General features: G+C 35.2%; 1 protein-coding gene and 1 long non-coding RNA gene across 3 annotated transcripts in view; one reads left to right on the forward strand and one right to left on the reverse strand.

Moving 5' to 3' along the window:
- The first annotated feature begins 472 nt into the window (after positions 1-472).
- LOC128681808 (uncharacterized) lies at positions 473-6,593 on the forward strand. Of its 2 annotated transcripts, XR_010370286.1 has the most exons (5): positions 473-1,295; positions 1,968-2,204; positions 3,631-3,799; positions 4,459-5,022; positions 5,226-6,593. It is a non-coding gene; the product is annotated as an uncharacterized LOC128681808 (long non-coding RNA). The 2 variants fall into 2 exon arrangements; XR_010370285.1 differs by lacking the exon at positions 5,226-6,593 and having other exon boundaries at positions 476-1,295; positions 4,459-5,187.
- A 137-nt stretch (positions 6,594-6,730) lies between these two features.
- LOC128681802 (uncharacterized protein) overlaps positions 6,731-16,844 on the reverse strand; it is a 74,554-nt gene continuing 64,440 nt past the window's right edge. Inside the window, exons 5-13 of the mRNA XM_053765997.1 lie at positions 15,855-16,000; positions 14,720-14,829; positions 13,967-14,050; positions 13,168-13,276; positions 12,338-12,454; positions 11,942-12,061; positions 11,080-11,239; positions 9,837-9,934; positions 6,731-8,492 (exon numbers count right to left, since the gene is read on the reverse strand). Of these exons, the coding sequence (XP_053621972.1) occupies positions 8,354-8,492; positions 9,837-9,934; positions 11,080-11,239; positions 11,942-12,061; positions 12,338-12,454; positions 13,168-13,276; positions 13,967-14,050; positions 14,720-14,829; positions 15,855-16,000 (1,083 nt within the window). The 3' untranslated portion in view covers positions 6,731-8,353. The remainder of the gene's footprint in view (positions 8,493-9,836; positions 9,935-11,079; positions 11,240-11,941; positions 12,062-12,337; positions 12,455-13,167; positions 13,277-13,966; positions 14,051-14,719; positions 14,830-15,854; positions 16,001-16,844) is intronic.

The following is a 16,844-nucleotide window of genomic DNA, read 5'->3' on the forward strand; positions in this document are numbered from 1 at the left end:
AATAAATGTTACACCTAAACCTTTATCAGGAATGACACAATAAATTTGATGAGTGCAGTGCAGTGGTCGGTCTGAAATCCTAGTAGTTTGTAGCTTTTTGAGGAATCCTTACATATTAAAAGAAGTCGCATAATGTTCCATCTCATTTGGCTACGCTAGCTCATCGTTTTTAATTTTTATTGTCTATGACTGTCATAGACAAAGAAAATTAAGGATTACTTCAATGGAATACCTATTGGCTTTAGTAAGTAAACTCCTAAATTTATTGCACAGATATACTTTGACGACCTCGGTGGCGCAGTGGTAAAGTGCTCGCCTCTGAACCGAGAGGTCCCGGGTTCGATCCCCGGTCAGGTCATGATGGAAAATTATCTTTTTCTGATTGGCCCGGGTCTTGTATGTTTATCTATTATAAAATATAGTATCGTTGAGTTAGTATCCCATAACACAAGTCTAGAACTTTGGAGCTAGCTCAATCTGTGTGATTTGTCCTAATATATTTATATTTATTTATTTATATAGGTAAGTCATAGACTTCATACTAATTCCATGAGGTAAAGACATTAAATAATGTTCTTATAACTCTGGCTATTGACAATATTGACATCTGGCCATAGACACAAGAAAAATGTTGTTGAACCTGTGAATGTGATGAGTGGCGATATATTTTAGCTTCAACTATCGATATTATTTATCGATTGATTGAAGCGGTGGTGGTTTAATGGTTAGGACGCCCGCCTGTGGATCAAAAAGTCAGGTTCGTATCCTACTCGTGCCATATGAGTTTGTATACCAATCTGACTGATATATATATAGTAGTTTTCATCGACCACCACTTGCTTCCGGTGAAGGAAAACATAGTGAGGAAACCTGCACACTGCCGGACAGTTTAGTTCACTAGTGTGTATGCGACTGTCTGCCGCTAGATGGCGGTAAGTGGTCGTAAAGTCATGCCAGATGAGACTTGAATAAAATCTGACACCAGTGTTAGCAATAACACACTCGATATGATGATGATCGATTATCGATTCACACAATCGAAAAGCAACACTAATGCAAAAGGAGCCCATTAAAAGAAGCCAAACAGCCGTCAAAACTAAACGTCATATACACTAGCTCTGTATAAACAGACTCATATATGCATAAATTATATGTTTTTTTAAATTATATTTACATGTACATATAAATCATCATAAATGGAAAATTTGTTTAATAAATTGCCAAACGTCGATAAATGTTGTTTTTTAATACCTTTGAAAATCGGATGCAGTCTCATAGCTATATATTATCTATTGGTAAGCTAATTCTGTACTACTTATTATAATCTTTAATATTACTATATATTATTATGAAGAGGTAAGCGTTTGTGAGTTTGTATGTTTGAGGCGGGTAATCTCCGAAACTACCGAACCGATTTCAAAAATTGTTTCACCATTAGAAAGGTACATTATCCATGATTGCTATAGGGCTAATAAGTATCTCAACGTTCCAACGTGAGCGAAGCCCCGGGTAACATCTAGTAAATAATTATGCATACACACTATCGCGGTGCAGTGTGCCGAACATAGGTTACATATACACTGGTCTTTAATTGTGGTAAATAAAAGCACTCATGCAAATAATGTTCAAGTATTCGTGTCGGCGTGTGTCTTACGGCGATAATGTGAAGCCTACTTTACGCTATATACTAGATGTTGCCCGGGGCTTCGCTCCCGTGGGAATTTTGAGATGAAATATATCCTATAGCCATCTTGGATAATGTACCTTTCTAATGGTGAAATAATTTTTGAAATCCGTTCAGTAGTTTCGAAGATTACCCGCCTCAAACATACAAACTCACAAATGCTTAGTACCTCTTTATAATAATAGTATTTATTACCACGCGGACATAATGCCGCCCTATTAAAGATATAGATACATTTATATATATATAAACAGATACTTTTAAAGTTATTGTGACATTTCAGAGTGGTACAGTTGTCGGAGAGGACATATCGCTCGTCCGCAACCCAGGATCACGCTCGATCGTGTTGGCCGGGTTGAATAACAACGCCAGCGGATTTAAATATACGTGCTACGAAAGTATACATAGATCAAATTGCACCCAATACGTTTATCAAAGCGCTGCGGTTAAAGTATTTCTTTTTTTCCACGATTTCTCATTGCGGATTGCCAGCGCTTTGTTACTCATTGGGATTTATATTGTAAGTATGCAAAACCAGATGTATCAACTAACAATAGTCAAATATCTTTATTGCAGTAACTGTGTAGTACAAGGTATAGATGACCTACAGTAGAATAGTTTCAACAGTTTACCCTTACAGGCTTGTAGATAATGTTAGCGTTATGTTACACTTAATGTTCTTCTACATTATGGGCTGTACTGTACATACCCATTAAACGTAAAAATTAAACTTTTTAATGTATAGGCAACATTGCTTGCTTCCGGTGAAGGAAAACATCGCGAGGAAACCAGCACACTGGTTGATTATTAACTTGTGTGTGAAATGGAGAAGGCAATGGCAAACCACTCCATTAATAGTGCCAAGAAAGTTGTTGTGTGTGTGTTTAATTCCACTCCAGAAGAGAGATAGGAACCATTTGTCTTAATTGCACACGATATAATTATTTTTGGAATACATGCGATAATAAATACGTATGTATTCCAAAAATAATTAACCGAGTATTAGGTAGGTATACTAAAAGTATTCATGCAAGTTGTAAAATACACTGTCTAACTATCTGTAACTCGAGTTCGGTATAAGTTGCTGGTTTTTCATTAAATAAAAGCTCTCATACAAACTACGTAATGCATGTGCATTCGCGTCGGCATCTATCAGAGTACAGCGATGCGCGGTAGACTGCTACCCTAGCGACACCATCACGAAATCGAAAATATAAGAGATTAGTACATTAGTAAAAAATCCCTGTATAATATATTAATATTATACAGGGATTTCTTATACATTGGCATTATTTTATCTACATGCTCAGTCGATGGTACTGAAAAAATAAATTAACTGATCCATATATTTTCCACAAGTTAGGTAGGTATTTAATTTTGTATAGAGCAGCTGATTTTCTTCGCGATTTCCGAGTTACGCCTATACTAAAAGTTGTTCAGAATCATGGACTGGGCATTTAGACAAAATATTGCTAATGTATAAAAAGTCCCTGTATAGGTACATTATCACATCATTTACATAGTATTTATTTATTTATTTATTTATTACACATTTTAATTTGGCGCCGAAATGCGCGCGCAAACCGTGTCCTGAATAATGTCACGGACTGTTACGGCAAATTTGTGACTTGCCTCTCAATGGAGGTCGAACAATTGAAGGGATAATGGCAAATATAATACTAGTTATTAGGAAATATATATTTAGTCACAATTTACGAGTGGATTTCAGTGGTCACAGTTTCATGTGCAATTAAAAACTATCTATAAACACACTGGGAGTGCCAGAAGCGAAATCTTGAATATTAACGTTGTACATTTTTGACGACTTACGAATTCGATGTCGCGTGTCCTGACGCAAGTTTAACATCAAAAGTGCAAAACGCCGCTAAACAAGTTTTCACTTCAAAATTCCCCCAAACTGAAATGATAAACTCATGTCTTTACAGGAATTTGTTATGACTGTTACAGTATTTTTATACGTGTATACTATTACGTTGATCATTGATATACTGGTCATCACTTTGCTAGTGGTAATAGGTACTGTGATAGGCACATGTCCTACCACGGTATCGAGCAAGGCTCACTGCGTGATCACGATTATTGTACTATGTATAGGTGAGTATTTTTCCTTCGTGCGTAGTGCGATTTTGCTACCTATTTATAAATAACTCAACATTCAGTCCATTCGCAGTGAGACGCAGCGAACCAATCACATTGCGGTGTGGTCGTTGGTGTGCGTCACAATGAAGCACTGTGATTGGCTTCATTTCGAATCGACTGGATGGTGAGATTTGTCCCAACACTCCCAACCCAACTAATAGGTATTATAAATGCGAAAGTTTGTTACATCTTCACGCGTTATCTACTCAAGTAATATTATTGAAATTTCGCATACATATAATTAAGAGTATGGAGAAGAACATAGGGTATCTTTCAACCCGGAAAAAACTATATTATATATATATATATAATAAAACGAATATTGTTCCCGTGAAATTTTCCAAAAAACCTATATTCTATTATAGGAGGCGCCAAATATAAAAACACAAGATGGCGCTGTGTGTATTTTAAATGGGCATTTTAGCGGGCGAAGCCGCGGTTTTAACACCTAGTATTATAATAATTTTCACAATTGTTTTGTGCGACAACAGCTGCATTTTTCGCATGATGTAATCAAACACCTGCTTACACTAGACTGTCCACTAAATCTTATGGACAAGTTCATATAGCTTGATGATATCCCACATTATAGACACTGTTTCTTTGTTTTGCAGTGGGCCTTTACATCATCATTACAATAAATGGTTTAAGAACAACGCTAATCGACCGAGCGAGCTCAGATGACGAAGATCAGCCAGCATAAAATTGATTTGATAGATAGATTTTAGGACATTGTTTATTCAACTGTTACAGACACAAAATAACAGAATAAAAGAACAGTAGGTACTTAAAAAGCACAATACGAACATTCGTATGCTGCAGCAGTCAAAATGGTCATTGCTCAGCGACACTTTGCACTAGCGAGAGTACAGAAACGCAGATTTTCAGTTATATCAAATTGGAAATAGGTGCGGGCGCTAAAACTTTCGTTTTGTGTGTGTCCGCTCGGTCTTCGGAGCAACCGTCACGCCACTCGCAGGCCGAATGATCAATGAAAGAGGCTAGAAGACAGTCAAATCCGTAGCACGTGACTTGACGTCCACACGACGTCTCTTTTCCCATATCGGGTGGGTTCTCAGAGCGTTGCGACCGCTGCAGCCGCGCTGTCATTACGACCCGTCAATTTCCTTGAGGAAGGAATCATTTCCAAAATCAATCTATACTATTATTATAAAGAGGTAAGAGTTTAACATAATTTGGCAATTTATTTTCCTTCAATCGTTTAGTTTTAATAGTTTATCTGAAACAATAATAAAAGGATTTATTACAAGCTTTTATTTAGTGTCACCTGTCCCGCCCGTCTGTCCATAATCAATTTTTGCAGACTGAATTTAAAAACTTTTCTCCTACAGTGTTGAATTCCCACGTCGCTTGTTTCCAGGACATTGCATTATTATAAGTATGACCTGACGTTGCAGCCAGGATAGGCAAACAAACAAACGTCCAATTTCACAAAAATAATTAAAATCGCAAACACTGAAGTTTATATTATTCCGTGGACGCATTTTAATGATTTCATCACTAATTAAACCTACGCCGAGGATTGTAAGTAGTTGTATTTGTGGCGTGTGGTTCCGCCCTGGAATAGGACCACTCTATATGCTCCCGTACGAGGCGGCCGGTTGTAAAATCACAGCTGAATTTTCAAAATTGTAAGGTTTTTTTACGCCGGGCTTCGCGGCTTCACAAGCTCGAACGCAACCGGAAACATGCAGATATGAGATTGAGACTTGCATTTTCTGTTTCTTAATTATTATGGTACCTACTATACAAGAGTTAATTCATTCATAAAATAAAACAATTTTTGAAAATGTATAATTTATTAAAATAAAAATATTTTACCTATAATATGCCGCACCTTAAATCTATAATACTAATATACAGGGTTACTGATATCTAACGCATAACCTTCCACAGGCGCATAAGGTACATAGAGACTAACATATTTTGGTCTACGACTTTTGTCTAAACGTAATAAATACAAACATTTTCCTTTTTTTAGTTTTAATGTCGTTTCTATAAAACGTTAACTCTATGTTAGATTCCGCTACATAACGCTACTGTACTGTCTCACGTTGCTTGGCTATTACATAGAGTTAAGATGAGTAGAATCGCAAATTAGATTGTATTTTTATATGAAAAAAAAAAACTATGTATCACGAATTGCTTGTTTTGATGTACCCGAGTAGTCTTTAGGTTTTGCATTTGATACCAGTAGCCCTGTATAATCTATAATATAATCTATTTTAATACCTACTCTGATAAATTTAGAGTAACGGGCATCCAAATTAAAATTAATTGATAACAATCAATGGACGTGGAGTTTAATGGCAGTGGTTAGCGCGCTCGGCCTGTGATAGCGGCGGTTAAGAGTATTGTGAGAGTGCTCACAATCAGTCTGTCATTGGATGGGTGACCAAAATGATCTTGAGCTCCCACGTGCTCCGGAAGGCACTTATTTTATCTGTCAGATAACAATTAGACATTTTAACAGAAAGCGGTGAAACTTGGCTTTTTTAACCGTTAACTAAATATTTCAGAGTATTGTACTTATTATAAGGCAATTTCAAAATAAATATGGATAATTCGCACAAAAAAGTAGGTTCGAGACTTGTGTAATGGGATACTAACTCAACGATACTATATTGAATATTGATAATTTTTTAAAAATAAAATATGTGTAGCTATTTTGAAATTATCTTATATTAACTAAATTAACGTTTATTGTTAACTAATAAAAGCAAATTGCAATGTAAGTTGTACGTAAAATATATATTTTTTTTGTTTTTTTTTTATTATAAATAATTAAAAAAAAAAAGCTTTTGAATATATTTTGGCATTTTCAAATTGAATTAAAAAAAGGAGATTCTTAAATCGTTTCGATAATTTTTGTTTTTTTTTTTTTTTACAAAACCGTCGGTTTTTTTTTTAATTTTGCACTAATTTTGAGTTTTAGATTTAGACATTATAAATCTAAAAACAACGAGAATAAAACCAACTATTCTTATAGTATCTTCTGAATGCATAACTATAACGCGTAACATCCAAAACCTTAATTATTCTTAAAATAAAGAATTAAACATTAAAAAAAATATAACAATGTCATTTTTAACTTACGTTTCTTCTTACAAATCTTGCGTAAATCAATCTCACCATGTATTTTTATTATAATTTTACGGCAGGTAATTGGGGGGCCGTCCAATAATCACGTGATTATATTTTTATCATTTTCAATTCTTAAAATAATTCTTATTATAAAGGATAAAATTGGTGTTATAAATACGTAAACACACTTGATATTAGTACACCCTGGTGATATTTCGTGATTTTTGCTTAACCCCCTCCCCCTTACATTGTAAATAAATGTATTACTTTAGAATGTGTAAGTTTGTACTAAGATTTGATATATTTTCAACAAAATTCAACAATTGATTGCACATTAGGACTCGTAAGAAAAAACGGTGTGCACTCAATTTATTAGATATAATTCAAACTCAATTATAGAAAAGCCTCGGTTCTTTTTAGAAAATAAAATCAAACACGCCTTATATTACGTCAGACAAGATGGAGCCTCGAATTTTTTGGAAATTATTTAATCGAAATTTACAATACGCCTGCCGAAAAAATATTCCTTTAGTCTAAAAATACAACCGAGTTATAAATAACTTCGTTAATATTTGAGGTTATCGAGAAAATTTTCCTTATAAAATATAAACAATTCCTCATATCGATCTTTAAGTATGTAAAATATTAAACACACTCAGTCGAGAAAGTGAAGGTAACTGATTTTTGACGATCTACATATTTTTGCCATTGCAAAACCAAATAGAATGATCAGGATTGGCTGATAACCCAGCGTTGCCAGCCGACAGGAGATAGCGTCCTCATTTAAATTCTTCACTTTCTAGACAGACTACATACAGACAGAGTATATATTTTTCTAACTTTCTTTTGATGCAATATCAGATGTGCAAAACGTGAATATATTTTATTAATCTAATCAATGCTAAGAAAATATATTGTAAAGCCTAAAGCTTGTATGTTTTATACCCAGCCCATACATACATAATTTGTTGCTAAAATTGTAATCATAGTATATTTATTTTTAAATCAGTTTTGTATTTATCAATATAGGTATATTACAAGGTCAGAAGATTGTAAATAATATTTTAAAGATTTCCCCTAAAATAATATTTTAATTTTTGTGATCAATTGTTCTACTTTATTTTCACGGAATTAAACCCTGTATAAATCAAATATATAAATTAAAAACATAGGCCATTTTGTTACATTATACAATCTATATATCTATATATAAATATATATATAAACTCTTCCGTTACTCAGTGACTGACTGACAGACACCCCACAAACGTGGAATGCTGAAATTTCGTGTGTAGGTTCCTAGGACAGTGTAGGAGAGCATTAAGAAGGGATTTCCTGAAATTCCCGCGAGAAACGGATTTTTACTCACATACGAAGTTGTGGGCAAATGTAGTATATTATATATTACAAACAACTGTATAATATATATATGATGGGAGCAATCCAAGCGCTTTGTGTCATATTAAGTCCTGTTAATCCAGAGAATATATACCAAAGTCCACCCAGAATGAGCAACTGCCAGGTCACGTGGAACACTAAGAGGCTGAAATAAATTATATAATTATATTACAGATTGAATAATTAATCCATACTTATATTATAAACTAACTCTTGCCCGCTCGCGTGAATTTATCCGCGAAAGGGGAACAGACGATTTTCATACAAACTTTCATCCCCAATTATAGTCAATTGGGGGGTTGATTTTTGAAAAAAAAAAAGTCTACGTTTGGATGGGATTCTTTAACTATTGTGCATACGAAATTTCATCAAAATTGGACTATGCTGTCGTGAAAGCGGAACAGACAGACAGACTTTCGCATTTATAATATTAGTACGGATGCAAAAGTCTGTCTGTCTGTTTCGCTTTCAGATTTCGGCCCAATTTGGTAAGCATATACAGGGTGACTTTTTATACATTGGCAATATTTTGTCATACATGCTCAGGTACATGATTCTGTTCATCTTTTAGTTTACATTAAAAGTTTAACAGATGTTCTATACAAAATTTAATACCTGTAAGTTGCCGAAAATGTATGGAATAGCTGATTTTTTTTTTTGCAATTTCAAGGTTCAGTGTTCGAGAGTGGACTGGAGCATGAGCATGTAGATAAAATAATGCCAATGTATAAGAAATCACCCTGTAGTTATAGACCTCCGTTAAATAGATATAATCCAAGTTCGAATCCTACGCGTGCCACATGGGTTTGTACACCAATCTGACTCATGTATAGTAGTTTCCATAGACCACCACTTGCTTCCGGTGAAGGGAAACATCGCGAGGAAACCTGCACACTGGTGGACAGTTTAGTTCACTAGTGTGTATGCGACTACCTGCCATTATCCTGACAGGAGTCGTAAGTCATGTCAGATGCGTTTAGGCGACTTGAATAAAATCTCGACTCCAGTGTTAGCAATAACACAATCAATAAGATTTTTCAGTTTTTCTGTAACATTATTAGCTATTCTATTAGCATTAAGTCTGTAGCATGAAGGCAATTTGGTAAAAAAGTTTAAATAAATAATTATATATACATGGTTACTGGTATCTAACGCATAACCTTCCAAAGGCGCATAAGGTACATGGGGACTAACATCTTTTGTTCTACGACTTTTGTCTAAACGTAATTAATACATACATTTTCCTTTTTTTTTAGTTTTAATGTCGTTTCTATAAAACGTTAACTCTATGTTCTATTCCGCTACATAACGCCACTGTACTGTCTCGTGTTGCTTGGCTATTACATAGAGTTAAGACGTGTAGAATCCCAAATTAGATTGTATTTTTTATATGAAAAAAAAAACTACGAATCACGAATTGCTTGTTTTGATGTACCCGAGTAGTCTTTAGGAGGTTTTGCGTTTGATACTAGTAACACTGTATACTCACATAGTATCTTTTCCCCTTGCAGCTTCCATAGTTTTCTGATTCTCATTGTTGAGATAACGGCGCACGCCCAAATGTAAGTTTGTGAAGAACGCCAGCCACTATTGTGGAAAAAATGGAAACATAAAAGAAAAAAAAATATATTCTAATAGTCGTAATAGTTTCGGAGTAAAATAGGTGTGATATACGAACGGACAGACATGAAAATGCTATAAGAATTCTTTATTTTCTCATTCGACAACGGAACTGTAAAAGATTTAATATATGTATAAGACCTATATTTGTTGATTGACGTCCTTGGAGAAAAGGCCGCGGTGAAGTTTGTTGCGCCGCTTCTTCTTCACCTGCGCTTTGGAAGCCGGCAGTACACTTAGTTTAAGTAATTTTTTCGACGTCAATAAGTGATGTATATCATCCTAAATTGAATAAATAATTTTGAATTGAATACAGGGACATATACTTTACTATATTATTTTATTAGGCAAATTAAAATACCCCCGAGTTTCAATATTGATTTCGCCACAACTTTTGAACGGCTGAACAGATTTTCATGAAACGTAACTAAGAACACTCGGGATAAAATTATCTATGACACAAAAAAAAAACTAAATGTAATCGGTTCATCCGTTTGGGAGCTACGATGCCACAGACAGATACACAGACAGTCACGTTAAACTTAAAACATCCATCTTTTTACGTCGGGGATTAAAAATAGCTTCATATAAATAAATAAATGAAATGTCGACACTGAAAAAAATATATTATATACTTATATTGAAATCTTTATACATATACTGAAATAAAAACCAAAATATCTACTTTTTAAACAAAAACATTGAAAAAAAAAATATTTTTCGGATAAAATAACATTACATAGGCAAAAATTAAAAAAAAAAATTACAATATGGTGCAGGAATGGTCGCTATGATTTTAAATTTCAACTTACATTTATTGTTAAATTATTTTGTTCCAATTTATATTACATATATACATATATACATACATTCCAATTTATATTATAAATGCGGAAGTATGTTTGTTTGTTACCTCTTCTAGCATTATCTACTGGACCGATTGTTATGAAATTTGGTACACGGGTAGAAAATAATCTGGAATAACACGTATGGTACTTTTTATCCCGAAATTCCCGGAAGTCCCGGGACGCTGCTAGTAGTCTATAAGCAGTACTAACAAATTATGAGTCTCTGTTACTTAAATAAATACATTCATTCATTCAAATACTCACGTTAATAGAACTGATATCTATATAGAACAGTTCACTGTCCGTCGCGTTGAGTTGTTTGGCAAGATCCAGCGTGTTCGGGTTGTAAAATTTCCACTCTCCAAATATGAACTTTTCTAAACGTGAAAGCGAGTTCCACACATTTTTGTGTAGACGGACCAATCTGTGAAAAATACAGTAATATATAAAGGGCGCAAACCGAACACGCGCAGACTGTCAAATTTCGTGTTTGATACCACATTTTATGCACAGCCTTGTGGAATATGACTATAAATATTAAAAAAAAATAAATATGGACAAATTACACATTTAAGTTTGTGAGGACGTGTGCGTGTATGTTTGTTACTCTTTCACGTAAAATCTACTGAACGGATTGCTATGAAATTTGGTACACGTGTAAAATATAACCTGGAATATACATAGGGTACTTTTTATCCTGAAATTCCCACGGGAGCCAAGCCCCGGGGCGCAGCTAGTATCACAAAATTAATTTAATAAAGAATTTTGTTACAGAACTATACAGGGTTACTGGTATCTAACGCATAACCTTCCAAAGGCGCATAAGGAGACTAACATCTTTTGTTCTACGACTTTTGTCTAAACGTAATAAATAAAATAAAAAACATTTTTTAAAGTTTTAATGTCGTTTCTTTAAAACGTTAACTCTATGTTCGATTCCGCTACATAACGCCACTGTACTGTCTCGTGTTGCTCGGCTATTACATAAAGAATCGCAAATTAGAATCAAAAGAAAACTACGAATCACGAAAAGTCGTAGAATAAAAGTAGCTTGTTTTAATCTACCCATTAGTCTGTAGCAGGTTTTGCGTTTGATACCGGTAATCCTGGATATTATTAAACTCACATGGGTTTCCCTCCGGTCACTCGGAGCACCATGTCTAGAAGTATGGCGGGGAGGAAGTGAACAAAGATGGCGGACAGACGGAACATGAAGAGAGACGGCACGAATTTCAAGTGAGGGTACCTGCGGATAGAGTATTAAATTATATAATTAGTTGTTCGCCGCAACCTTAGACCTCGCGAATAAAAAAAAAAATGTTTACAAAACTGTGAATACTTCAAAAACAACTGAACCGATTTTGATGCCCTACGAACTTAAAAACTCTATTGGTAGATCCTACATACCTTTTAAATTTCATCAAAATCGGACCAACGGTTCGAATGTTATCGCGTTACAAACATACGTACATAAAAAAAAAATATTTTTGTCCCAAGTAGAATGTTAGATACAATTACTCACCACACAGCACTCTTCAATGGATACTTGTGCAATAATCCGTTGATAGACGGCTCAAGTATCGTCCACTGGAAGGGCTTGCAGGTCGATGAGGAACAGTGGTACACTGTTAGACCCGATCTAGATAAAAGACTGGCTCTTAAATAAATATAAATAAATATATTAGGACAAATCACACAGATTGAGCTGGCCCCGAAGTAAGTTCGAGACTTGTGTTATGGGATACTAACTCAATGATACTATTAGGTCTGGCGTGTCATAAATTGGCGTTTGGCATATGAGGAACAAAAAGTCGAATATTTTTTAATATATTTATTTAATCAAAGTAAGAACCATTATTATCTATGTACTTTTGCCATCTCATAGGAAGTTCATTGATCCCTTTACTAAAAAAAAAAACCATTCGGACGGGAATCAATAAAATCTTTGAAGGCGGTTTGGACTGCCCTATCGGAGTTGAATTTTTTCCCTTGGAAGTTATCCAAATTTCGAAAAAAAAATGGTAATCTGTTGGAGCAAGGTCCGGGGAGTACGGTGGATGTCTTAGACATTCCAATTGAAGCTCCTCTAATTTGGTAGCCGTTAAGATGATATATATATATATATATATATATATATATATATATATATATATATATATATATATATATATATATATATATAGGAGGAGGATATATATATATATAGGAGCTTTAATTGAAATTTTGCATACATGTAGTTTGAAGTGTGGAGAAGGACATAGGGTACCTTTCATACCGGAAAAAGGTAGTCCTGTATATGTCAATTCAAGGTGTCTTTTTTTATATCAATTAATGAACCACTATCACTCTGACCTGGTTTTGGCCGCGTCCCACCCGGCCACTAGGAGTTGGTTGACAACGACGTCCACAGGTATATAATCGGCTATATTCTCTGCTGCTAGTGGCAGTCTGCGTACTACGCCTGAGAAGTTATATTATCGGATAATTTATTTTTATTTTACACTGCGCTCATTTACTTACGAAACATTCAGTCACATAGGCCTTTTTTTATTATGGATGGACGTTTTACCATTTTATAAAAAAAAAATATGATTTTTTATAAAAATGATAAATTATGATTGAGTAATATTTTATCCTTTTTATAATATTTTATACTATACGAATATTTTATTTAATATATACGAATAATATTTTATACATTTTATACTTGACAATGCTCAGACCATGATATTGAACAACTATTTGTATGGGAGTAACTTCGAAATCGCGAAAAAAAAATCAACTGTTCCATACAAAAATCAAATAGGTGCCAAATTTGAAGAAAATGTATGGATCAGATGAATTTTAACGTCGCGATTTCGGTGTTCATCCCATACAAAAAGTTATCAGTCAGTAGTTGTTAGAAAATTAATTGGTGAAATGAAACATCGGCCGAGATTGCACAAGATAATTATATTTTAATTGAGAGCGATACAAAACCAAAACGCAGTAGGTATCCATCCTAGACGGCAGAGACAAAAGTAAAGTTGACATTTTTATTTTTAGATTGCGACCATACATACAGCCCAACAGTAGTGTCACGTTAGTATCGTGGACTGAGCTTGTAAACAAAGTGCATAGTGATCAAAAATTTAGCCTGCATAATAGTTACCTTTGGCAGCGCCCATGAGGAACCCTTGAGGTCCAACCTTAGAACAAGTCCAGCCCGGAACGGGCTCCTTCCACGCGGCCACGACTGAAAATAACCATATAAATATAAACCTTACACACTTTTTTTTACGGTTCCAACTGAAAATCAGGGCCTTGGCTCGATATCATGGCACCACCGTGCTGAGCTGGTCGCCATTTCGGTTGACATATTGTAATCGATCTACATTCAATACTCTTTTGTGTTATACCCATAAATAAAATTAATATACTTCGTGAATATACCTCAAGAATTGGACGTTAAAATTATATTCTACTAGCTGCGCCCCGGGGTTACGCTCTCGTGGGAATTTCGGGATAAAAAGTACCCTATGTGTTATTCCAAACACGTAATATTCTGTATTGTAATCTGAATATCGTCCCAACGAATATTATCTACTGGACCAATTGTTATGAAATTTGGTACACGGGTAGAAAATAACCTGGAACAACACATAGGGTATTTTTTATCCTGAAATTCCCACGGGAGCGAAGCCACGTCCTAATATCCGTAACTAATATTATAACTGCTAAAGTATGTTTGTTCGTTACCTCTTCACGCTCTATCTACTCAACCAATCTTTTTTAAATGCATACATGTAGTTTGAAGCATAGCGAAGGACATAGGGTACTTTTCAATTCAAAAAAATTTTCCGTCGGAAATTTACGCGGGTGAACCCGCGGGCAAAAGTTATCTACAATATTAGTATAATCTTACTCATGGTAGGTCTCACTATGGTGCACGGGAATATATCAGCACATTTTACCACCTCGTGTTCAGCCAGGTGTTTCGTGAACGTGTATGTGTTTGGATGTGTCTTCAGGAGACTGAAACAAAACACAATATCTATACAGGGTCACTGGTATCTAAGGCATAACCTTCCAAAGGCGCATAAGGTACATGGGGACTAATATCTTTTGTTCTACGACTTTTGTCTAAACGTGATAAATACAAACATTTTCCTTTTTTTAGTTTTAATGTCGTTTCTATAAAACGTTAACTCTATGTTCTATTCCGCTACATAACGCCACTGTACTGGCTCGCGTTGCTCGGCTATTACATAGAGTTAATATGTGTAGAATCGCAAATTAGATTGTATTTTTTTTATATGAAAAAAAAGCTACGAATCACGAAGTCGTAGAATAAAAGTTGCTTGTTTTGATGTACCCGAGTAGTCTTCAGGAGGTTTTGCGTTTGATACCAGTCACCCTGTATAACAAAAAGTATAATAACCTTAAAGTCATCCCATCATATTGAGTGTGTTATTTTCTAACACTAGTGTTAGATTTTATTCAAGTCGCCTAAAGGCATCTGACACGACTTTTACGACTACCTACCGCCATCTAGTGGCAAGTAGTCGGATACACACTATAATAAATAAATAAATAATAAATAAATATATTAGTACAAATCACACAGATTGAGCTAGCCCCAAAGTAAGTTCGAGACTTGTGTTATGGGATACTAACTCAACGATACTACATTTTATAACATATACATATATAGATAAACATCCAAGACCCGGGCCAATCAGAAAAAGATCATTTTCCATCATGACCGAACGGGGATCGAGGCCGGGACCTCTCGGTTCAGAGGCAAGCACTTTACCACTGCGTCACCGAGGTCGTCAACGTTCACTATAGTGAACTAAACTGCCCACCAATGTAACAGATATCCTCACGATGTTCTCCTTCACCGGAAGCAAGTGGTGATCTATGGAAACTACAATACACGAGACAGAATGGAATGCAAACTCGTGGATTGTAACCTGAGACCTCCAGAATCACAGGCAGACGGTCTTAACCACTGGGCCACCACCGCTTCTCAGATAAATGTTAATGTTAATACTTACTTCGCTTCAGCTTTGTCCAATTCTTCATCAGACATGGAATTAATCATGGCTATAACCTTCTCGGCATCCTCCGGTGTCTCATAAACTTTCTCGTGTGCTTCTTTAAGGTAGGAATTGACGTATGCCGATGAGACGTGGACCATTACCTGGGGATATTACAAACTCAAATTTATTCAGAAATTCAAATAATTTGTTCCGAAGTTAGATATCTTCACTGACACATTTTCATGTCAAATTTTAAATTACTAGCTTTTACCCGCGGCATTGACCGCGTGAATTTCCAACGCCATCAGTTATATATTACGGGATGAAAGGTACCCTATGTCCTTCTCCGTACTTCAAACTATATGTACGCATAATTTCAAGAGGATTGTCGTAGGAAACGTTTATTTGTGTTGCCACAGACACTAAAAAACAATAACATAACATTATGAAGGGGATTGCAAAATAAAAATAATTGAAGATGGTTATAGTAAAATTTATAGTACTTCTCCTGTATGTACAGCTCAATGACAGAGAGAAAAAAAAAAAAAAAAACAAAAACGCAAATGTCACTTTTAAAATTACTAAACTTTTGAGGTTGCAATCCGGGGCGCGCGATCTATCCTTCGTGGACGGCACCTCAACATGCCCCCGGGCGTTTGCAACCAACCACTTCAGCTGGGGAGGAGCGTGCAAGACCATATTAATTAAACTTGAAAGAGCTCAACGAGCTCTTCTCAAGGTCTGTACCTCCAAGCCATTTTTATATCCTACATTCCAACTATACCAATATTGTGAAGTATTATCTGTCCGACAGCTATACATCCTGCGGGTCATTACTCAACAGCACGGGAATACTCGTCATAACCCGAACCTACGTAACCGTCTTGTAGCTACCTCTTCTCTCTTCTCTACGAAATTCGCACATAGATTTCCTTGTTTTACCGGACCCTTTTTATACAACAATGCTCACTCAAAATTAGCTTTGGTAACACTTTCTACCTTCTC

This window comes from Plodia interpunctella, chromosome 28, assembly GCF_027563975.2.
Source record: "Plodia interpunctella isolate USDA-ARS_2022_Savannah chromosome 28, ilPloInte3.2, whole genome shotgun sequence".
Classification (NCBI taxonomy): domain Eukaryota; kingdom Metazoa; phylum Arthropoda; class Insecta; order Lepidoptera; family Pyralidae; genus Plodia; species Plodia interpunctella.